Below are 24,557 nucleotides of genomic sequence, written 5' to 3' on the forward strand. Positions count from 1 at the left end.
TCTAGGATAGTAGAAGCAAGAAAATACAAACCAATGAAAAATTTTTAAAAATTACACCTCATAGAAAGAGTGTGTGGGAGGGTGTGGTAGAGTCAGGTGGGTGGGCAAGGTCCATCTTACTGATACAGGTCTCAGTGACCAATACATGCACTGGCAGTCTCACGTATTCAGATGGTGGTGATGCCTTTATTACAGTCAGTCCCCTTTTTGTTCACCCATCGTCTCCCTCAAGCAGATGCTGTCATTTCTGAATTTCATTACCCCCTTCTTTAGAGACTTAGATGCTTTGGGGTACTCTCTTGTAGCCCTACCCTTTCTGTCTATAGTACAGATTCCACAGAGATAAGACAGGACTGGGGATGGCCAAGAAGACTGTGGGTGGGCTTGGGGAGGGAAGTAAAAGGCAGAAAGAGGTGATGAGGAAAAATCATCACTTTTTCAATCAGCCCTGGAGCCACTCCTGACCTGATCCCACCTCACAGCCACCTCTCTAGCTCCTTAATGTTCAGGAGACTGCTGGAATAGGTGCATATAATTTCACTTTCTTATATGAGTTTTCCCAGAACCCTTTTACCACCAAGTTTGACATGCTTTTGTTCTCTTTACAATTTAGGCAGCAGGGCTACAAACCTTTCACCCTTGTTTTTTCAGCCCTGGTTCCTAGCAGTACGAACACTTAGGAACATTTCACGAGGACTATGTGCTAGCTTCAGGGAAGGAGGGAATGGGATGGTTCAGGAGACCGCATTCTGTTTCATACTGCGTCATGCAAGTAGAGAAGTCTGCCAAAAGCCACAAGTGAAGTAGTTGTGTGATTCTGGGAGTATTCACAGGGGTTTATACATATGGAAATTTCTGCAGTCTTCAAGAAATCCTTGAAGCTTCCATTTCTAGCCTTATTAACACTGAGGACCTCATCTTGGTGTTTCACCTCCAGCTGGGGAATCCCTATTCTCCCACCTCGAAGGTGATGGTTTTGGTGTTTTGGAAAGTGTTCTGCATTGGGAATCAGAAGGCCTGGGCTTCAGTCTCAGGTAGAGCACCTGCAAATCAGGTGACTTTGACTGTTAATACTAACAACAAAAGTGATGGCCAGTATTGAACCCCTCCTATGTGCCAGATATGGAGCAAGATGATATATGTACATTATCTAATGTCTCTAAATTTCAATTTTCTGAGACTATTGCCTTCAGAAACGACCTCAGAGGTCTATAATGAGAACTCCATGCATAAACCAAGTTAGAAAAGGATTCCTAAATTGTAAGGTAAGAAGGGTTAGAATTTGCTGGGTATGCTACATGGGTGTATGACAGAGGCAAAATCTTTCTGCATTGCAGTTTGAATTAACACATAGGAAAGAAAGAAATAGGCTGTTGGGGAGTAGTAATAAAAATTATTTTAAAAATGTTTTCCATTTCTTATTCTTCTCAGTTTTTAAAAAATCTTTATTGTTTTATTTGTTGTTTAATTCCATACCTTGTCTTAACTCACTTGTTGGGTATATGAAAAACATGGTCTACTGATATCATTTTGCCTGAATTGATTAGGCAATCTCATTAAACAAACTAATGAACGTTCTTTTTCCATTGAATCAAATAATTGGTTAAACTGTCCATTGGTTGCTTTCACATTTTGCATATTTAACCTAAGATTTGATTAAGTTACTAATAGAAAAAAAATTACAGCCCAGCTGGTATGGCTCAGTGGTTGAGCGTCGACCTATGAGCCAGGGGGTCAAGTTTCGATTCCCGGTTGGGGCACATACCCAGGTTTTGAGCTCTATTTCCAGTGAGGGATGTGCAGGAGGCAATCGATTAATGACTCACTCTCTCATCATTGATGTTTCTATGTTTCTATCTCTCCCTCTCCTTTCCTCTCTCTGAAATCAATAAAAACATATTTAAAAAAAGAAAAAAAAGAAAAATTACGGCAATATTTAGTGAGCACTTAGATGTGACAGACCCAGTGCTTTTATTTATATCTCACAATGTTCTCTTATGGGAAGTACCCACTTTATAGATAATGCAACTGAGGCTAGAACACTTAAATAACTTGCCAATGTCATATTTCTAGTAGTGGCAGAGTGAGATTTAAACCTTGGCCAAACAACACACTTTGGTTCCAATTAACCAACCATTTCCAGCAAATGTAGTTTGGCATTTGAATTACCTGAAATGATCTCATTAGATAATTTTGGTCTCATAGGACATACATAGGTCAACTTACTTTGAGACAGACCATCCAAGTGCTTAAAGTCAGTTTAATGGTAAGTAGGTTAAACAAATTTGAAATGCAAGGCTTGTTTTTTTCAGGCCACAGCTCTATTGTAAATAATTCATTATTCATCCAGCAGCTATGCTCAGTGCTACCAGTCAGTGAGGGCACTGTGGGAGATATAAATACAGAGCACATTCTAGTGAGAGAGATGTGTGAAGTTTGAGGTGTATAAACAAACTGCCATTGGCATTTGAAAAAGGGAAAGATTTGTTCTATTGGAATGAATCAGAAAAGGCTTCATGGAGTCCCTCCACCTAAAATGTTCTCTCTCCCAGACACCCCATGGCTCACTCACTCATCTCTTTCCAGATTGTTGCTGAAATGTGACCCACTCAATAGGCTTTCTCTAACTCATTTACAACCACTCCCCAACGTTCCTTATCCTACTTCCTGCTGGGCTTTCTCAGTGGCACATTTCGGCATACTATGCACTTTACTTATTTATTGGCTTCCTGTCCATCTCCCCACATTAAAATGTAAGCTCCATGTGGGTATTTTTTTGGCTCTTTGTCCACTGATACAAATCTGGTTTCAAAAATACCTAACAAAAAGTAGGGACACAGTACACATTTGTTGAATGGATGGAAAAAATGAGACTTAAGCTGGGCCTGAAGAATGCATAGGCTTTACCTAGGTATTGTCGAAAGGAAGAGAATTCCAGGTAAAGAGAATGACTTAAGAATGGAGGCAGCATTGAAGGTATAAGGTGAACTGGAAGGCAGGCTGGGTGAGTACTAGACGTAGGTGATGACAGCACTGTTGGCATGGGAGTCAGGAATGGAGCCTGTGAGAGAATATACAAGGGCCCTGTGATAGTGTCTGGCTATTGAACTAAAGGGAAAGTAAAGGTCAAAGGTGTCTGAAGACATACCTCAGGATACCAGGTAGTAATCTGACAGGGAATTGTTCTTCTAGTTAAAAACTTCACTGAATTTTTTTCAGATATAGGCACACTACATCCCTTGCCCCCCCCATCCCTTTTTTTTTTTTTAGGTTTAAATACATCACATTTATCATCATTACAAAGCTCAAATGATCACATGTTTGCCAGTGGAAGCCTCTTCAAGTTGGCTCCTTAGTCTTCAGACATGGCCCCACTAGTCTTTGATAGCTTCCTTGCTTTCTGGAATAATGGATGCTTTAGGCTTGTCTTGAACACTTCCTGTGCCACACCTGGAATCTCCCATTTCTCTAATGTGCCCCAGGTTCTTTTGGTGAGAAATGATCCTTTCAAACCATGTCTGGTGCTAAGGATGCCCATGGCTACTTGATCAGTCTGTTTCTAGGCCTTTGCAGTAGACAGAGCTAGGAAAGGTATGTGTATAGACACATACATACATATATGCATGTATTTTGCATCTTAGGCATATTAAGTACTCTTTACATTTTTAGAGGAAACTTCATTGCTTTAAATCTGCTCTGTTATGCTATTAGGCAATGAAAGCAGTAAGTTATTAAATGAGGTCTTAGTGACATGAAAGAATTAGTGCAGCTTCCTCAGGCAACTCACTTATAAAGAGGCACCAGGAGAATTTCATTAACAAATTAGTTCAGTAAGTAGAGACTCAGCTTTAGCATTTTTTTTTTTTTAATACTTTAGAATACCAATTTTCAACCTTTTTCATCTCATGGCACACATAAACTAATTACTAAAAATCTATTTTAGTAATTATATTTTTTGCCGATCTGACAAAAATAGGTATAATTTTGATTCACTCACACTGGACAACTATTGTTGTGTTGGCTGTTGTCATTTTTTAATTTGACAGTCTAAGAAGAGGTCAGTGCCCTTGGCTAAATAGTTAAGTATTGTATGTTTTAAAAATTCTTCCATAGACACTCTCCTGGGACCAAACTGGAATTACAACCAAAATATAGAAAAACCATACTGAATAATGAACTGCAATAGAAGATGAGCTGGAGAGCACCCTCATAACCAAGGGCGAAAACTGGAGACAGTATAGAGACTGGTAGGGAGTGCGGAGGTTAAAGAGGGCTGGCTGGGCTCCCACAGGCAGCAGCTGAAGCTCTGGAGGGATATCTCAGTTGTGGGGGGTTCCCACTGAGGACTCTGGGGCCTAAAGCCCAGACTGGGCTTCCCAGCCCAGAGCTGAGAAAGGTATGCACATAACATCTGGCTTGAAAAGCAGCCTGGCTTCTGTCTGCCAGGAGGAGAGAACTGGAAATGCAGGCGCCCTCTTAAAGAGCCAATGCACAAAGTTTCATGCGCAGCCACTCACCTTGGGCTCCAGCAGAAGGAGGAAAAAGTGGACTGGAGCCGTGTGAGGAAAATCTGGGGTTGTGGGCTCTGGAGATTGAGATCAGAAGGCACCCCTCTGGATTCCTGTCCTGAGTCATTCCTCCACACTGCAGAGGACATCTTTCTTAGGCAGATAATTTGCTGCTTTTGCCTGGGGACAGGGGGGAGGGAGGGAGGAAGCAATTGCTCCACCCTGTGTAGTTTCTACAACTAGAGGCTCATTAAGAGAATCAGATTAATCAGCCTGCAGGCAGAGGCAGACCTCAGAGTGCTTTGAGTCTGTGCCTGATCTGCTTCTGGACCCAGGCCTTGGAAAAGCAGACTTTGGTGTGCATCTTGGTCCTGTCCAAGCACACCCAACCCCAACAGAAGGGACCTCAAGCCGTGGGTTGTTGATAGCCCCAAACAGGGTACTCAGGGCCAGTCACAAACAGTGTCTGACATTGGCCTGAACCAGAGACCCTCCAAAGAGACAGAGTCCTAGCAGATCTACCTAATACATAGAAAGAAACCCAAACAGGCAGCCAAAATGGGGAGACAAAAAACAAGCCCCAAATGAAAGGACAAGAGATGTCTCCAGAAAAAGAGCTAAATGAAATGGAGATAAGCAATCTCTCAGATATAGAGTTCAGAATACTGATTGTAAGGATGCTCAACAGCATGAAAAAAGATATGGAAACTACAAAGGAAATGAAGAATGACATAGTAGAAATGAACACATTGGAAACAGCACCATTAGAGGAAGCTGAGGATCAGATCAGTGAAATAGAAGACAGGGTAGAAAAAAATCAGAGATCCAAAAAGAAGAAAAAATTAAACAGGACAGTTTAAGGGTGCTGTGGGACAACATGAAATGTAACAATAGTCACATCATAGGAATGCCAGAAGAGGTCAAAAGTAAGCAAGGGTTAGAGAACCTGTTTGAAGAAATAATGGCAGAAAACTTCCCTAACTTGGTGAAAGAAAAAGACACAAGTTCAGGAAGTACAGAGAGTCCCAAGCAAGAAGAATCCCAAGAGGCCCACACGCAGACACATAATTAAAATGCCAAAAATTCAAGACATAATATTAAAGGCAGCAAGAGAAAAACAATCTGTTACCTACAAGAGAGCTCCCATAAGTTTGTCAGGTGACTTCTCATCAGAAACTATAGGCCAGAAGGGAATGGCAAGAAGTATTCAAGGTAATGCAAAACAAGGATCTGAAACCAAGACTACTCTATCCAGCAAGGCTATCATTCAAAAATAGATGGTGGAATACAGAGCTTCCCAGACCAAAAAAAGCTAAAGGAGCTTATCACCACCAAACCAGCATTACAGGAAATGTTAAAGGATCTGCTGTAATAATAAGAGATAGAGAAACATAGGCATAAAGATTTAAAATGGCAATAAATAAGGACTTATTAATAATAACCTTGAGGACATTAAGGGAGAGATCAACAGCAATACAGTCATAGTCCTGGACTTCAACACCCCACTGACTTCATGGGATAGATGTTCTAGACAAAAAGTCAACACAAACAGTGACTCAAAATGGCACACTAGATCAGATGGATTTAATTGATATTTACAGAACATTTCACCCCAAAGCTGCAGAATATACATTCCTCTCAAGTGCACATGGATCATGCTCAAAGGTAGACCACATGTTAGGACACAAAACAAGTCTCCACAAGTTCAAGAAGATTGAAATATCAAGTATCTCAGATCACAAGGGCATGAAATTAGAAATCAACTACAGTAAAAACACTCAAAAACATTCAAACCACATGGAGGCTAAATAGCATGTTATTAAATAATGAATGGGTTACCAATAAGATCAAGAAAGAAATCACAATCTTCCTGGAAACAAATGAACACAAAACAACCCAAAATCTATGGGACACAGGGAAAGCAGTCCTAAGGGAAGTTCATAGCACTACCAGCCTACCTCAAAAAGCAAGAAAAATTTTTAGTAAACTAACCCTACAACTTAAAGAATTAGAGTTCCCCTGTGAAGCCTTCCAGACCAGGGCTTTTGTTTGCTGGGAGTTTTTTTTTTTATTACTGCTTCGATTTCATCAGTTGTTATTGGCCTATTCAGGTTTTCTTTCTGATTCAGTTTTACATGATCTCACTCATATGTGGAATCTAATAAACAAAATAGACTGAGGAACAGAATAGATCCAGAGACACAGAAGCATAGAACAGACTGATGAATCTCAATGGGAAGGTGGGGGTGGGGGAGTGGGTGGGGAGAGATTAATCAAATAATTTATATGCATATATGGTGATGAAGACCTGGGGGGGGGGCGGGGGCTTGGATGCAGGATGGAGGAATCAATGGGGAAAAGAAAGGTGGGATATCTATAATACTTTCAAAAATAAAGATAAATTTTAAAAAATTCCATTAATGTGGAAATAAGTTTAGATGTAGCTTTAGATGTAGCTTTTAATCTTTGTGTCCCACTAAACATAAAACACATACATTTAAATGTAGATTTTTGTGTTACAGGTCATTTATAAAAGGGTAAGCCTTTGGAATATTAAATTTGACCAAAAAAAAAAAAAAAAATCCTTGCACACACCAGTTGAAAATTGGTGCTTTAGAATATAAAATCACCAGGCTGCATTAGGGTGACCTTTTGAAGTTTACAATATTTTTATTGGAGAAATTCCTGAGTAACCAATACTGCTAGTTCTAGTGTCACAGTTGGAAACAATAACAACTATAGTCTATGGAAACCTTGTTGCATATCAAGAAAATTTCTCACACTGTAATAATTTACTGGAAAATTACATATAATTGATTTAATCACATAGAAGAAAAAAATTAAAGTGTGGAAATGACAATCCTTGAGCTGACTTTGCTTTTGAGCAAGAGTATACTACTTTACTCACCTTTTTTAAAAAACTAAGGATGGGTTTTACAGAACTTAAAATCCAAAACTTTTTCATCCCCAATATAAGTTATAGAAAATAAATGAATTACCATGGGGATTCATCCTCAGACAGATTTTATTGTTTACATATATTTGAAGGGCAGAATCTTTAATAAAACAGTATTTTAAAAAACTATGCTAGGCTATCAAACCTAATAAATCTCAGATAAAAGACTGTATTTTATATGATGGGTGAACTTTGACCAAAAAATCTCCCCGCAAAACCCCAAAACTCAACAAAATTATAATTGGTCATAGGCCTTGCCTTCTATTTTTAAATTATTTATTAAAATCATATATATATATTTAATTTTTTAATCCCCACCTGAAGATCTTTTTTCCATTGATTTTTAGAGAGTGGGAAGAAGGCGGGGGGAGAGAGAGAGAGAGAGAGAGACGGAGAGACAGAGACAGATTTGTTGCCTTCCATATGGGCCCCAGTACCTGGGATCAAACCTGCAACTAAGGTGCATGCCCTTGACTGGGAATCGAACCATGATCCGTGGGGTCTGCAGGCCAATGCTCTAACTACTGAGCCAAACCAGCCAGGGTGTGTGTGTGTGTGTGTATTTTTAAATATTTTGTGTTATTTTAGAGAGAGAGAGACAGACAGAAACATTGATGTGTAAGCAGAACATCGATCTACTGCCTCCTGCAAGCCCCCTACGGGGGATCGAGCCCACAACAGGGGCATATGGCCTGACTGGGAATCCAACCAGCAACCTTTCGGTACATGGGACGATGCCCAACCAACCGAGCCACACCAGCCAGGGCAGCCTTGCCTTTCAGAAGAGACGCAAACAATTTCAGCTCTCAATGGTATAGAACCGACAATTGATACTTTTGCTATGAAGGAGGAAAATAGATTTCATCTTCTGTGCCAATTCCAATAAATTAAGAGTGGCTCCCTGGGGTACTGTGTTGGGATGAATTCCGAGAGTGCTTCCAGCCTCCGCAGGAAAGAGAACAGTGATCCATTAAGGACTGGGGAGTCACAGCATGTGTGCTACGCACTTGGTAACCATGATGAAACAGCATTTAAAAAAAAATAAACATCACAGACTTACCAGATAAACCACCCACATCCATCTTCTTCAGGTTCTTTGCCTCCAGAATGACAACAGTCAGTTTGCCAGCAGTAGGTACATAGCGAAGGGAGAAGCAGATATCACCCAGTTTCTCTTGCTACAAAAACCAATACACAAGTATAAGCAATTTTTCAGATAATGAGGAATATAGTTTGTACATATACATTGTAAATTCCTCAGAAGGAGGATTATGACCATTAGAATTGGAAAACTCTTAGGTTCATTGGCATTTACCCAGTGGTCTTTCATTCACTAAAGTATCATCAAGGGTAACTGCAACCCATTTCTGTTTTTAAGCAGCTCACTTATATACTTGATCACACATCAAACTAGATCCATAATTCGACGGTTCAGGAAATGAGACCAAGGCGACTTTTTTAGAGACTCCACTCTGAATAGCACTGCAGCACTCTTGGCAAACTTCATAACTTTATTAAATATCTTTGAAAGGAGCCAGGCACTTTTTAGTAAAATCATCCCTAACCTAAATTTTATTCTCTTTACACCTCAAATAGGATTGTTTAATACGTTATATTTAGATTTTTGGGAAAAAGACTTATTTGTGTTCCACTAAATTCTACCTATTGATGAGAAATTCTGAATTTCTAGTGGCTGACAGGCAACAAAGTAAGTTTTTGCACTTTCATTTTTACTCATTTCAAGTGAGGTCTAACTTTCTTTTCCTTAATATTTGTAAAAATCTAAATCCTAATATTTGTAAAAATATGAGTGGCAGGTTGGAAAACAAAACATAGTAATACAAAACAAAGCATCCCAGAGCCCCTCACCTTATTTCACTAATACTGTATTTTAGGCCCAAAGCACACTCGCCAATTCGGTACCCAAGCATTTCTGAACAAATGAGTCAGAGTTTGAGAAGATGGTAATAGAACTTTTTATTTCAGAAAGGACTGCTACCGACCTGTTCTCACACCTTAAGTGTCTTACTGTTTGGTATAACTAAGAACCATGGTATTAGAACTTTTGCATTCATATTTATAAGCACGAGAGACAGGGTGGGAGGTGCTGGAGGATCTAGACCGCTTTCTGATATAGGGAATTAGGTATATGGCAAATTAGGGTTTATTACCTCCCACCCCAAAGTGAATCCTGATTCCAAAGAAGGTAGTGTTTGTGTCAGATTTCTGAAGATATACTTAAAAAAATTATCTTTATTGTTGAAAGCATTACAGATGTCCCTCTTTTTCCCCCTTTTTCCCCCATTGATCCCCTCCACCCCGCATCCACCCCACCCTCAGGCCTTCCCCAGGCCAATGTCTGTGTCCATGGGTTATGCATATATGCATGTAAGTTCTTTCATTAATCTCTCCCCACCCACTCCCCCATCCCCACCTTCCCTCTGAGATTTGTCAGTCTGTTCCATACTTTTATGTCTCTGGATCTATTTTGTCTATCAATTTATTTCGTTTATTACATTCCACATGTGAGTGAAATCATGTGGTACTTGTTTTTCTCTGACTGGCTTATTTTGCTTAGCATAATACTCTCCTGTTCCATCCAAGTTGTCCCAAAGGTTAAGAGATCCTTCTTTATTTTACACAGCATTCCATGGTGTAAATATTTCACAGGTTTTTTTATCCACTCATCTACTGATGGGCATTTGGACTGCTTCCAGATCTTAGCTATTGTAAATTGTGCTGCTATGAACATAGGGGTGCATATATTCTTTCTTATTGGTGTTTCAGGTTTCTTAGGATATATTCCTAGAAGGGGGATCACTGGGTCAAATGGCAGCTCAATTTTTAACTTTTTGAGGAACCTCCATACTACTTTCCATAGTGGTTGCACCAGTCTGCATTCCCACCAGCAGTGTACCAGGGCTCCCCTTTCTCCACACTCTCAACAGCACTTGTTTGTTGACTTGTTGATATACTTCTAATGTAGGAATGAGGTACAGAAGGCCATATCTTCAGGTCCTCTCATGTTATACTTTTATTATGACTATATTTGGCTTTATCTATAACTTCATAAATATTAAATCAGCTAGAGTCTCCAGTGTGGAGATATCTGCCTAGATCTAAGTTAACAATTTAAGGAAATGTAATTCTTTTATAGGGTACTCATTATATCTGCCTTTAAAAGAGAAAAGCATATCTACCTGGTCTATGCTTTATCTATAGTTGAGAAGTAATATATATATTTTTAAATATATCTTTATTGATTTCAGAGAGAGGAAAGGAGAGGGAGAGAGAGATAGAAACATCAATGATAAGAGAGTCAGTCATTGATCGAGCCCACAACCTGGGCATGTACCCTGACCAGGAATTGAACCCTGATCGCCTGGATCCTAGGTCGACGCTCAACCACTGAGCCACGCCCGGCGGGGCAAGAAGTAATATATTGAGTGTGTGTGTGAGAGAGAGAGTAGTGCTCTTTCTGCTTAAGTAATGCTTTTACTGAAAATATCAATATATGTGTTTATAGCCCCAATTCTTTCATTCCTTGAGTCCTCATAGCATCTTACCTATACATCTCTTATGTTACTAGGGACTTATTTTTTGTAGCCTTATGCCCACATCTTAGTTTTCCCACATGACTGTAGACTCCTTGAAGACAGGGCCCCTGTCTGAGTTATTTCCTACACATTTCCAAAAAGCAAATAAGTGACAATTTTAGATAATACCCCCATTTTGAGTTATCTAGGTCATAGCTCACTTCCATCAGTGTAGGTAATAGTTATTTCTAATGTGCTAAATTCTCCTGAAGTGCCTACTCACCTCTACAAATTAATTTACACATCAGAAGAATCTAGTGGAATAAATTACTTTTCATAGTCTTTGAAAATACAGAATGAGAGTCAGTATCATAGAAATTAATACAAAGTATAGACAAATTTATCTGACCCTTATGAGATAAGAGAGATGTAAATGAACAAAATTGCTGTTCCAAAACACTCATTAGGAGGTGGGTTCTTTTTGTTGGATTCTGTTTTTTCACTACAATACCCTCCCTGGGGAGCTCACTCTGTTGCAGAACCAGGTTACTGCAGCAGTTCTAATTAGGCATTTTAGACATGACTCTTCTGTCTTAAGTGACACCGGTCTTTATGGTCCATAATTTAATTCCACAGTTAATTTATGGGCACCTCAATTGTTTTAAACAGAGAAATGTCACAACTTGCCTATTATTTTCTAGTATCTTTTTATTCAATCTTATGATACATAGGAAATTTTAAAGATTTTACATAATACTTAGCTTTCGAAGAGAGCAGTTATGGAGTTTGAAAAACCACACCTCAAGTAGAAGAAATGTGTGAAGTTTTCTGTAATTTTAAAGCTATAGGATAGAGGAAGAGTTTTTTTTTAAAAAAGAAAATATCAAAATGGAAACTTTGGGAGAAAGGTAAATATGGAAAAGTGCTTAAAAACCACCCTTTATAGGTGTGCATTTAACTACTTTAGAGACTTGACATGTAAAATTTCATTTGCTCATAAAATTAGCATAATTGGTATGCCAAATTAAGTATGTATTTTATACTAACCAATTGAAGTTACTTTACAGTGTTCTTAAATTTTATTACTTCTGGATCTATAGGCCATTTGAAAGCTAGTCACTGTTTATTCTGGAATTTGTGTTCTTTTTGGCGCCAACCAGGTAGATAGAAAAAAACTCATTTTCTAGGAAGAGGCGAGGAAAATACCCAATTTTTATGAAACTTTATCTTGTTCATTAAATTTTCTGAGTTGTAATTATCTGAGATATAGGTATATTTTTAATTCTTTAAAAATCAGTTTTAATAATTTTCTGAAATGAAAAGTTTGAAAGTGGGGGCAACTTTCTTCTATTACATTCTGGTTTTACCCTTGATTAATTGTTTTAGGACATTTAATTTGATGGAGATGTATTCCTGTCTCTAGAATCTGGTTCTAGCATGTGAAGGTTTTACTGTATCTCTTGTTATCTACATTAGAAGATTTGGAAAGATCTGATAATTTCATTGGACATTTTCACATCAAACTCTTATATCATTGTTTTCACATGTCAATTTGGAAGAAAGATGATTGCATAGTAATATATAAAGATTTAATATTAAAAATCTTATCTATCACTAAAATTTTAAAAACCAGAATTTTCTAAATTTTAAAAATGTTTCCTTTAGCAGGGTTATGGTGATGGAAGACAAAAGTGGTTCTTGGAAAATTTATGTAGAAAGGTGATTCCCAAATCTACATTTCAGATCTGTACTGCTCCTTGACGATTCTGTGTAGTTTTTTCCACAATACCCCTGGGAAGTAGGTACTTTTGTGTCCGTTTTATAAATGAAAACTTTGAGACTCAGAGGTTCCATAAGTTTCCATAGGTGTCTCAGAGTGGAGCTGAAGCAAGGGCCTTTGACTCAAAATCATGAGTTGTCTTTACCATCAGGAGTGACAAACCAATATTCCAACTGACCACTCATTCCATTCTCACTGTTATTTTAGCCCTATCATAAAACTATAAATGAAAACATTTCTGGAAGTACAGTTTTCATAAGATAATTTCAAGACCGTGTAGAGTTGTAGCCGACAGATGAGTGCTTTTGCTGTGATTATCTCATGAAGGGGCCTTATTACTATTAGGAATTTCAGCTTTATGTATAATTTATTTCAGTCAATTACCTTGATCACTAGGTGGAAACCACCAGTTAGTGTTAGAAAGTTCCAACTGTGAGATTTAGAGAAATTAACCTGCTCTTTTCGAATGTGGAGCTGACAATCAGAAAGCACCTTTGTTCTGAGCTGCTTGATAATTCCATGATTTTTTTAAAGCAGCCACTAAATAGAGTAGACACAAATTAATGATTCAATAAAAGACTACAGCAATATCTTTCCTTTTTGAAAAGCATTATAGATATTAGAACAGAGGTCATATCTAATGGATAAACAAAGTTTGATTTAAAATGAATATTTATTTGATGGCTTCTATAATACCATGTGCCATTTTATATGTAAAAAGACGGGTTCACTTAATGACCTTTTCAAATGAGGCACATGTTTTTTGAAATGCCGTACTTTTGAATGAGTTTTTGAAAGGCATTTGAATTGACTTAATGCTGTACCACTTAAAAAAGACATATTCTATTTATATTAGTCTTAGGAATTTTCTATGTGTTAAGTTGGTGATAGATTCTGAGTAGAGGATTTTTATGTGTGGTTGGGAATCTATTTAGAGGTGACAAGTACTAAATGGCATTCCCATAATCTTTCAAAATGAAAACTCAGACTATGCATATTCTCCATTTGTAAAAATACTAAGATGTTATTTGTTTATAAGAAGGAGAGTGTCAGGTTTTTAATTTTAATAACAAAATGAGAGGCTTTAACTATGTCCTTTGTGTGGTAGTGTATTTCAAATTCATTTTATTCCCACAACTCCTTTCATAGCCCTGAAGTATCTGCCAAATCGGTATTTACATCTAATGGTCCAGATGGTCACAGCGTGAAATGCTGCTGTGGATGCACTGAGGCTAAAATGACTGAATCTGGCCTAGTGTACAAGTGTATAGTAAATTGTTCAGGTGAATGAGATAATATGTTATACCTTGGAATACCTATTTTTACTATTTAATCCATTAACTTTGTATTCATTCAATTATTCATTTCTTATTGAACAACTGCCGAGTTCCACCATGGACTTCTCCAGGTTCTAGACTCCATCATGCCTACATGAATAACATGACTTTAAGGTCTTCAGGATATAGTGGAGAGACAGACTTAGATAGATAATAACAATATTATGTGTTAACTGTACCGTGTAGGTGGGACAAATGCTATGGGAGCCAAGAGGAGAAGGTTGAAACTTTGCAGGGTCTGGTAAGCTAACTGAAAAGGGGAGGACATCAGTTGGAGATTTATACCCTTTCTTATCAACTTCTCCAGCCGCCTCAAATGCCTGTTCTTTGTAAAATCAATGAGCTTGCCGTGCAAATGTATCTTTAAGACAAGTCTCTAGCTCTCCTCTTTCAACCAGAACTAGCATGTATGGGGGTTTGGTGTCATGACATTGGTCCTGGAAGAGCCAATATCTGAGCTGAGATGTGAAGGTTCACCAGGAAGAGTCAACGTGAGCCCAGCGAAGAAGAGCAAGAATGTTCTAGGCACAAGAGTGTATATGCAAAGCCCCTAAGACCTTAAGCCAAGTTAGTCTTCTATAAGCATAACATTCATGTTATTAAATTAAACATGAATTTCTTTTTATGATTCTGATCTTCAAAATTCCTTCATGATATCTTTAACTTCTATTTTTATTAAAAGATACAATGCAGTCCTTTTAGAAATAACAATTAACATCAGAAAAGTGGATATTCTGAAGTGATCAAAATAAGAATGATGAAAATAGAAAATCAAAATGCCTATTAAAAAGTAACAGTAAACAATAAAGATGAAACTGAAAAGAAAAAAAAAGTAACTGTCAGCCCAGCTGGGTATGGTGCAGTGGCTGAGCATTGACCTAGAATCCAGGAGATCAAGGTTCAATTCCCAGACAGGGCACATGCCTGGGTTGCAGGCTTGATCCCCAGTCGGGGCCTGTAGGAGGCACCTGATCGATGATGACTCTCTCATCGTTGATGTTTCTATCTCTCCCTCTCCCTTCCTCTCTCTGAAATCAATAAAGATATATTATAAAAAAACAAACAGTCAAGTGCAGAATAGAATGGTAGGATGAACACTGGAATGAGACATGGGCATTACCTCACTATTTCTTCATTAAACATATTTATTGGGCATTTCCTATGTGCCAGGCACTGTTCTAGGCACTGGGATGCAATAAAGCATTCAAAAATCAATGAACTAAATAAACATAGTAAACTATAAGGCAAAGGAAAGTAGTTAGAAGGGTGCTTGGCGCATAAAATGTGCTATATGAGTGTTTGCTATTATAACAAAAATCCTGTTTGAACCACCCTCTTCTCTAGATAGTTCAAATTCCTCTACTTTTTATAACCAAACTTCTTGAATGAACTGGCTACAATCATTGTCCCTATTACATATGTTCTACTGATTTCTCTTTCCATCATTTTATTGAAATGGTTTCTGTTAAGGTTTCAAATGACATCCATGTTAGTAAGCCAAATATTTTTCAGGTCTCATTGACCTGAACTCTCAGCAGAATTTGTTGACTTCCCTCTCTCTTTTGGATTCTGTAAGACAATGCTTTCTTGATTTATCTGCCTTTGGCCACTCATTCTTGTCCTCCTTTCTCAAGGTTTAGTCCAAGCCCATTTCTTTTCTTCATAAACTGATATTATCCCAGTCTATGGCTTGAGTTATAATCCAGAAGGTTTTTCCAAGTGTGTATCTTCAGTTTAGACTTTTTATCTGTTCTCCAGACTCAGACGTTTAACTGCCTGCTTGTCATTTCCACATTAGAATATTTCATACACATTTTAGACTCAAATGCTGTAAGCTGAATTCATTATTCTCCTCAAAAACCTGGTTCATTCTATTTCAGTGATTGGTACCAGTGTCGAATTAGCACTCAAGCCAGAAAACTGGGAATTATCATTGACCTTTGACTTCTTTAGAGCTCTGATTTAATCTATTGGAAATCTTTCAAATGGGTCTACTTTTTTCCATCCATCCAATAAACCTCTAATATCCCAACATTAGAATATTCACCACTCTAATTCAATAACCTGTCATCTGGATTATTCCAATAGTCTCTTAGTTGGTCTCCTTAAATTTACTTTTGAAGTACAGTGGGCAGTCATCTTTTAAGTAACAAATCTACTTACGATCCTCAAGTAGGTCTTCTGTCTCTCTAGGGATAAAGACCCAGGTCTTTACCATGTTATAATATTTTTCTAGGCTTGGTTCTGGCTTACTCTTCAGCCTCACCTCATGCCATTTGCCCCCTCTGTGCTCTAGCCACATCAGTTTTCTTCATATCATTAAATATGTCATGTTAACTGCATTCATCTTTAATGTCACACTTCCAAGATCATTTATTTAGAGGACACTTCCCTGAATCACCAGACTAAATAATGTCCTTCTTGTATATTCCTTAGTTGCCCCCGTACTCTTCTTTTGAACTATTGATTATAGTAATAATGTATTATTATCATATACAATAATTATAATCATGTATAGTATTGTTTATATGCATAGTACCTGGCACAAAGGAGATGATTAGTACACTTTTATTGAACTAAAGAATGAGTGCTCAACTCTGGCAGAGACTACTAGAGAAGCGATGTGCACCACTTCCAGACTTAATCCCCTCAGACTCCTACCTATGATCTTTTCTCTCTCCTATGACTCTGACAATGACCTTACAATGACCTTGGAAGCCACATGCTGGGGATGGGAGAGGTTCAATCAACAAGGATCCCTGATTGGCTCCTGAAAAGTAGAGCCCTATCTACCAATGTGGAACCACCTTGTATTACAGATTGCGCAAGAAATAAATTTCATTTATTGAACCATCACAACTGGGTCTATTTGTTACTGTACCAAGCATAGTCTGACATAATGAACACAAATAAGAGAATAAATTCTAAATGGTTTTTTCAAAAGTATGATTAGTGATCCATTTCATTTTCATTAGAAAATAAGCCACATTTAGCCTATTACTTCACAAATTCAGTTTCCCAAACCCTTATCTTGTTTTCAGTATGTCAGTCATGGTGCAAGGTACTGGGAACAAAGGATGATTAAAACTTGTTCTTGCCCTTAAGAAACTTATTCTGTGCTGGGAATAACAGGCATAGAAACAAAATTTCAACATGAAATGGTAAGTGCGATTATAGAAACATATACTATGAGGACCACTAGAGGGAAGGTAGAGAAACTTGTGGTTAATTTCATGCATGTAAATTTTGAGTGGAGGGTAGGGGAATGTGAACTGGAAAGTGAGTCCCAAAAATGTCCTTGTCAAGATTCCTCCTGCTGTAGTGTGTGGTGTTGCCTGGAATCCCACCATTGATTCCCTTTCGCTAAAGCTCGATCTCTAGGAGGCCTTTAAAATAATATGAAATACTGTTTTGCCCCCTAGTAGACAGCATGGCACTCCATCATGGTATTCAATTTTAGCTGACAGTTTCTTGGGTTATGAAATATTTATGCAAATGATTGTAGGTGGGCAAAAAGGGGAAGATAGTGGGTATGCCCCCATGGCCTGGGATGTTGCTTCAGTTAATGAAGGCCTAAGTGGGATCTCGGGAAATGACCAGTTTTATGAGGACATGTGAAGAGGAAGGGAAATAATGGAGAATAGTTTGTGGGAGATACCCAAAGACAAGCCTTTACCAGGTTCCTTTGTTCTTTAACATTCTCTCTCTTTAACTACACATCCTTGATTTTTCTGGGTCAGATCCAATTTTAAATATTCTATTTTCTTGTCCTTGTGTGACTTTGAGGCTCTGAGGTAAAGTGGTCTTTTCCAAATAGTTATTTGGATTATGAGAAACCAGTGCTATCTTCCTTTACAATGGAAATACGGATACCAAGTAATTTTGAAATATGGACAATGTATATTTCTATGTGGATTTGATCTAAATAGTTATAAAAGAAGCATTGTAAAGAAATATTATGCCAGACTTGGGCCACTGATCCTGAAACATTCATGGCAAACAATGCCAAGTAATCTTTGGAAGGCAGTGTTTGGCACTTTTAACCTATAGTCAGACATGTCATCTCTAGTGGTGGAGATGTGCATTTGAATGGTTTACTCATAGGCTTACTTGATAGAGCAGAATTAAAGTTTTTCTTGCCACACTCAACAACTGCAGAGAGTTTATATCCTGATCTGCCACTCTGTAGCTACATTTACTGGTGCATCCTAACTTGAGAGAGAAGAAACTATGCGGGAATAAGCTCTTGCCAGAGAAAGCTCAGAAACCAGGGTGCTATTCTTGCCAGAGAACACTTTTCCCTTTTTAGTTCTGGGATGATGGTGATTAAGAGGGAATGCAGAGGAATAGCAGTGCCACACAATTAGGTCCTGTCATTGGCCTGGGGAGATTTTCCTTCCCTCAGGGAGGGCTGGGTAAAGAGGAGAGGTGAATGCTCAGCAGCCCAGAGTTCTGTTACTAACCAGCTCATGGTGGCGCTCTAAGAAAATCCTCTCTGCACCATTAAATGGGATAAATAATATCTGCTTTATCTTTAGATGAGGGTTACGTGACATCTATCTGTGAGCCAAGGGGAGCTCAAAATCATGGAGAGAAAAGCCAAAAGACAATAGTGTATGGTGTAGGCGTCATTAAGTCACACAGAAGCTGGCGAGGAGGAAAGCTACTGAAAAGCAAGATTAGAGAGGTTGGAGGGGCTAAAACCAGCTTCTCGACTTCTGGCTTCAGTTGGCTATGGGGTCTGTCCCTTGCAAATGGGAGCCTTTAAAAAAGAGAAGACAGAAAAGTCCTGAAGAATTGGAGTTGGGGTTGGGAAGGTGAGGCAGTGGGAAAATATAGGAAAAAGAATAGAGGGGAGAAAAGAATTAGAGTAAAGGAAAAGCCAGTTTGTCTATTTTATCTTTCATTAGAAAGAGGGCAGAAGGAAGAGAAGACAAGGAAAACCGAACAACTTGGAATGGCGAGGAAAGCAGTGGGAGGATTTTGAAAGGGGATTTTATGTGAATTCACTTCATAAGGGATGAGAGCTGTTGCCTGGAGAGGGACCATGTGGTTGGGTCCTAATTATTAGTTCAATTGGGAAGAGCCCAGGAGATGTATCTGCAGTAATTCAAATCCACAGAAATAAAGAGTTTGATGAACCTCAGATGACAGAGAAAGTGAATATATTTTGTAGACTGTATCAGAAGGAAAAGCACAAGGTACTGTGGTGATTTCCCCCAAGCTAAAGCTCAAGACTATTCTCTTCAGGATTGAAATAGGAAATAGGTCAGATGGAAATTTCATTGAAAAAAAACCCAACTATAATATGTTGAAGTTCCATTAACAGCAGCAGAGACATTTGGCATTAGGGTAGGGAAATAGGAAAGTATGAAATAAAAGGCTGTTGAGAGGAGCATGGGCACTATACACTGTCAGCTTTTAATCCAGAACAAAGACGCCTTCTGGCTGTTGTTGGAACACCAGAGATCTCCTTTATGTGCGTGTTAACAAATCATGTGAGCAAAAAGTACCCAAAGAAAAAAGTCCTATATAAGGGCAAAGGAGCATGAGAAGTTGAGTAAGAGAGGAAGGTACGTGTTGTAGGGCAGGTGGCCCCTTACAAAGGCTGCCATTAGGCAATCACGTGGGGGATGGAGGACACAATCATTGATTAAATGGAAGAAAATACTATCAGTGTCACATATTATTTATAGTTCTTTAAAAATGGATTTGAAGGTGCAGCAGAAATTTAGGTAAGCTTGTCAGGAAGAGAAAGAGCTAAGATAAAAATGGCTGGAGAAGACGGCCCTTACCAAGGAAAGGAAACCACTACCCAAGAGGAGAGGCCTGTGTTAGGCCCACAGAGGAATAAAGAAAGGACTGAGAGTAAAGAAGAGACCCCAGAGAACCTTAGTCAAGGAAAGATCAATAAAAGACAAAAATACATAACAGGATCTCATCTATAGATGAGATCCAAGTTCCAGAAAAAGAATACAGTAGAGTCTGAGGCACGTGGGGGATTAGATCACAGCAAGAAAGCAGATAGTTATAGCTCAATAAAGCTGGAAAGCAAAAGTGGCTAATTTAAAGAGATTTGGAAGCCTATAAAAACCCACACAGGTATAGAGAAAGCACTGTTTGCAGTAGGACTATGTAGTATAAAGGAGTGCCAAAGTTTAGAAGCACATGAAATTTTACAACAAAATACAAGTACTTTACAATAAAGTAAGAGTGAAGTTAACATTCCTGAAGGAATTGACTTGGGAGTTCTTGATGCTCATCAATAAGGGAGGAATGTCATACAGAGTGGGGGGTATGAGTTGTTGGCAGGGAGAACCTGGGTAAGGCTGTGAGTGGGGATACATAGTGGGAAAAAGACCAGCTTTGTGAGTGTTCCTGGCTCTCTTAATCTTTATGAGCAAGAAGAATTAAGACAGCAGACGTAGGAGGATCCATGTTAAACATAACTTCCCTTTTGACAGATTGGAAAGGGTGGTCCCACTTGAAAAGATGCTTGAAAATATAAAGGGCAACTTATGGAGATGATGCCAGAGTAGAGCTTAAAGGCCATGGACATGAACAGGAAAAAACGGTAAAAGTGTTATAGAAAGAAATACCAAAGGAGTTATGCATTTATACAGCAGAAACATTACTCCATGAAAGCAAATTTATTTGGAGTTGCAAGAAATAGAAGAAGAACTGCTACTTATACCACTTGTGTGTTTGATTGCACCAGGTTCTGATGTGGCTTCAAATCTTGAAGCACGGCACTTCTGTTGCCTGGTATAACCTCCCTCCCTTTGTTTATCTCCTGGACTCCTACTTGTTTCTCAGTTGTCATCTCAGCTGAGTCTTTGCCTGCCCAGTCTCATGAGTTTGACCTTTCTTCCCTCTTTGCGTTTTCATGACACGTTTCCAAACTCAGTATAGCATTTGCAATGTCATACTCTATAGATGTCTGCTCGCCTGTCTGCCTCTTTCATTAAGCGAGACCTATATGTTAATCCACTTTGCCTAACCCTGTGTCTGCTCTACAGCTGAAGGTCAATATAAAGTTACAGATGAAGAGAGACTGTATCTACTGTATGAAAGGCATAGGACAGAGGAAAAGGTCAATTCTTAGTTTTTGTGCTATAGTAAGAAAAGTTTGAATTAGTTGGTCAAGACTATGAGGAAAAGTCGTCTGCTATGATGGGGATTGTGGGTTACATGACAGAAATGAAAAGCTCTGCCTTCCGAGAGGCTCACAGCAGAGCAAAGGAGGAAGTCCCTGGTTCTTTGATAGGTTCTGCCTCTTAGGCCAAAACGCACCCCTGTAAGGTGAAGGAGAACAGTCTATGCGGGGGACAAAAATGAAAAGCTATGTTATATGGTCTAGTGATACAAAAAAATAGAACTGTGTCTAGCACAGAGTTGATAATTTTTTGAAGAGTTATCCAAAGAAGGCATTTATTTATTTTATTTATTTATTTTATTTTTATTGGTTGACAGGGAACCTTTTGTTTTTTTAAGTTTCTTTATCTTTATTTTTGAGAATATTACAGATGTCCCCTTTTTATTCCCAGTGATCCCCTCCACCCAGAATCCATCCCACCCCCATTCCCCATACCAATGTCTGTGTCCATGGGTTCTGCTTATCCAAAGAAGGCATTATATAGAGATATCATTTGAGTTTTTATTCAAAGCGGGGGCGGGGGGGGCGAGGAAGTAGGATTTTGGGGATGAAGCTTGCTGGGAGAGTAGGCATGGCAGGGACAGTGTGTAAAGACCCTTGGAAGAATAACTAGGCAAGATAAAAACATAAAAGAGCCAAAGAGAAAACAATCACAATTTGGGAGGACTGAGTAGGTTTTAAAAATTATTTGAGTAACATTGGGAATTTGGCTAGTTTGATGGTTGGAGAAAAGTTGAAACTAGATTTATATATAATAATGTAACTACCTTTTATAATAAAGAACTGGTAAGAATAAAATGAAATCAGAGATAGGGAAGAGATTTGAAATATTAAACCTGTTCTGTGAATGAAAGGTACTCATATTTTTCTTGCTAGTTTAATATCAGTAGAAGAACCATTTTTAAACAATTTCCTCTACTTCCTTTGCTTTATTATTATTATTTTTAGACATTCAGTAGCTGGATTTTGTAAAGATGCAAACAAACCCTCTTAAATTTAAATTTGAATATTGCTGAATCTTGTAAAGATGCAAAAGAAGCCTCATTACTTGATGACATAAGCTGAGGCAGAATATTTGAATATCTAAATAGGTATAAATCCCAATTATGACTATGGCCATTTTAGTCATTTCCAGGGAAATTATATCCCTCTATAGATGGAATGCTAGAAGAATTGTAAGAATTATTTACTTGAGATAAAGAAGAAAGTATAGTCCATCCTTTGTGCCACAAGCATGTTGCATCTACTTGATAGTTTCATAGTGTCACTGTGAAAATAATATCAGATTCTGGGTAATAGAAACAAAATCTTTCTCATGCACAGTCTTTTTAATTAGTTTTCTGATAGAGGAGGGTATATGGAGCAGCAAATTATAGATATATAGATTAGGAATTTGAATTTAGATTTTCAGCTTGATTATATAACTGACTTGAAGCAATATGAAGATATTTGCTTAACTTTAGTTACTTCCTGCACAAAATAGATTACCACTTCAAAGGTGATAATGGAACACTTCTAACATCACCTCCATTCATCTCCATTTCTTAGTGAAGCTGTACCATCTGCGTATTACTTTTTCAGAGTTTTTGACTTTTATCTCTTCCATGGTGATCTCCTGTTCTCATTCATTTCTGCCTAAGGTGATGCAACTAATTAGTGTATTTCTCATGTTGGCCTTAAACATATTACACGTAGTGGCAGAGTTACAGAGGAAGTCAAGATCATCTCTAAATATATTGGGAATTCAGTTTGCCAAGATTTCACAAATTGTTCATTTTGCAGAAACAATTTAGCTTTCATCTGGTTTGCCTAGGGGGAGAGTTCACTGGTGTTCATTGTTAAGAAAATCAGAATATCATTAGGGAATTCAATGGTCCTTTGCATGGAAATATGGATGTTGCTGAATCACACAGTGCAAAAATATAATTTATCTGCAAATGAGTATGATGTGAATTTGAATGGAAGCCATTCTCTTCAGACAAAGAAAGCACATAGGTATCTTATTTGCTTCACTTTGTATGTGTGCATCTTGGTGGAGCTGGAGTGACCCTGCTGAAATGTCAGGGATTTTTTTTTAGTCATGTAAAGTACATCATAGATTTTTATGAGAAATGATTACTAAAAGTATTTTTTTTAAAAAGCATGTTATGCAAGCTTAAGTCAAAGTATTTTAAAGTAGGACAATTTCCTTCTTTATTTGTCATGACATTCTGGCTTTCAGCTTTTGAGCATATTTTTATGAAGGAAATTTATTTTCTAGAAATGTAAATGAGAACTGATCCATAAATTTATGGTGAATTTCAGCAGAGGGCCTTTATCACTGTATTAGGATTTTGTTTTTATCTATGATTTTAGTATGTGATATCCTGTTGGAGATCAGTCCTATTTTTTTTTAAAAAAAGAGACGTTTGCACATGTGAAATCCCATGAAAGCATATTTACCAATACTGTATCATAAAGTAGTTTGCAGATTTCCATGGAAATCTACTTTGAAAACTCGTAACCATTGTTATTTAATAAGTTCTGCAAATGGACAAATTAAGAGCCTGTGGTAATCCTTATTTCTATTGCTTTGAAATGCATGTTAATTCTCAACAAATAGATAAAAACATAAATTTTTTAAAAAACCACACAAATTTCAGATAACCTCTCTAAAATCTTTCAAGTAGGAGAAAGAACACGTGAAATCCGAAAGACAGCATTTTGATTTTGAAGCTGAAAAGAATAAGTATAAAATTGTTATTGAAAAAAGCCTTTAGGCAGTCAGAGTCCTTGAATATTTAAACACTTATGGCTGAAGGAGATGAATCATAGATACATATGACTACTTTTGCGAGATGCTAAGATAGAAGAATCTTACGAGTTTAAGCTTATGGGAAAAATTTTTTAAAAAGTAAAGAAAATGTGTACTGTTGGAAAAGATCAGGTCCCATTTTATCCAGAGTGGATTAAAGGTAGGGAAATGAGCCAATGACGTCACTTGTAGTTGAGAATGGTACAGAGTTAGGGGGGATAACCTTCTGAAAGAAGCTGTTTCTGTTACAAATGAAGAATACTCCTCAGTTGTGTGTGTAGAGGGGAATTCAACAGCTTACAGAAGTAAGTTGGGGCAATTTTTGCCTGGGGTTATTGAGAAAGTTTCCTGTGCTTACATCAGGAAGAAAAAAATGGACTGGAAGTTTAAGTCTATATTCCTAGAAGATGTTTGTCTCTAAAATCATTTTTGAGAGCCTGTTAATGCCATGGTCAAGACTGCAGCTAAGACTGCTGTATTCAAATCTTGG

The 24,557-nt window shown here is 37.9% G+C and overlaps 1 protein-coding gene across 4 annotated transcripts in view; it reads right to left on the reverse strand.

Moving 5' to 3' along the window:
• The window catches only part of SYT1 (synaptotagmin 1), a 493,749-nt gene that overhangs the window by 79,136 nt on the left and 390,056 nt on the right, over positions 1-24,557 (reverse strand). For all 4 annotated transcript variants that reach the window (XM_081128361.1, XM_081128358.1, XM_081128359.1 and 1 more), the window contains one exon: positions 8,525-8,642. In XM_081128361.1, the coding sequence (XP_080984487.1) occupies positions 8,525-8,642 (118 nt within the window). The remainder of the gene's footprint in view (positions 1-8,524; positions 8,643-24,557) is intronic.

This window comes from Miniopterus schreibersii, assembly GCF_964146895.1.
Source record: "Miniopterus schreibersii genome assembly, chromosome: 2".
NCBI lineage: Eukaryota > Metazoa > Chordata > Mammalia > Chiroptera > Miniopteridae > Miniopterus > Miniopterus schreibersii.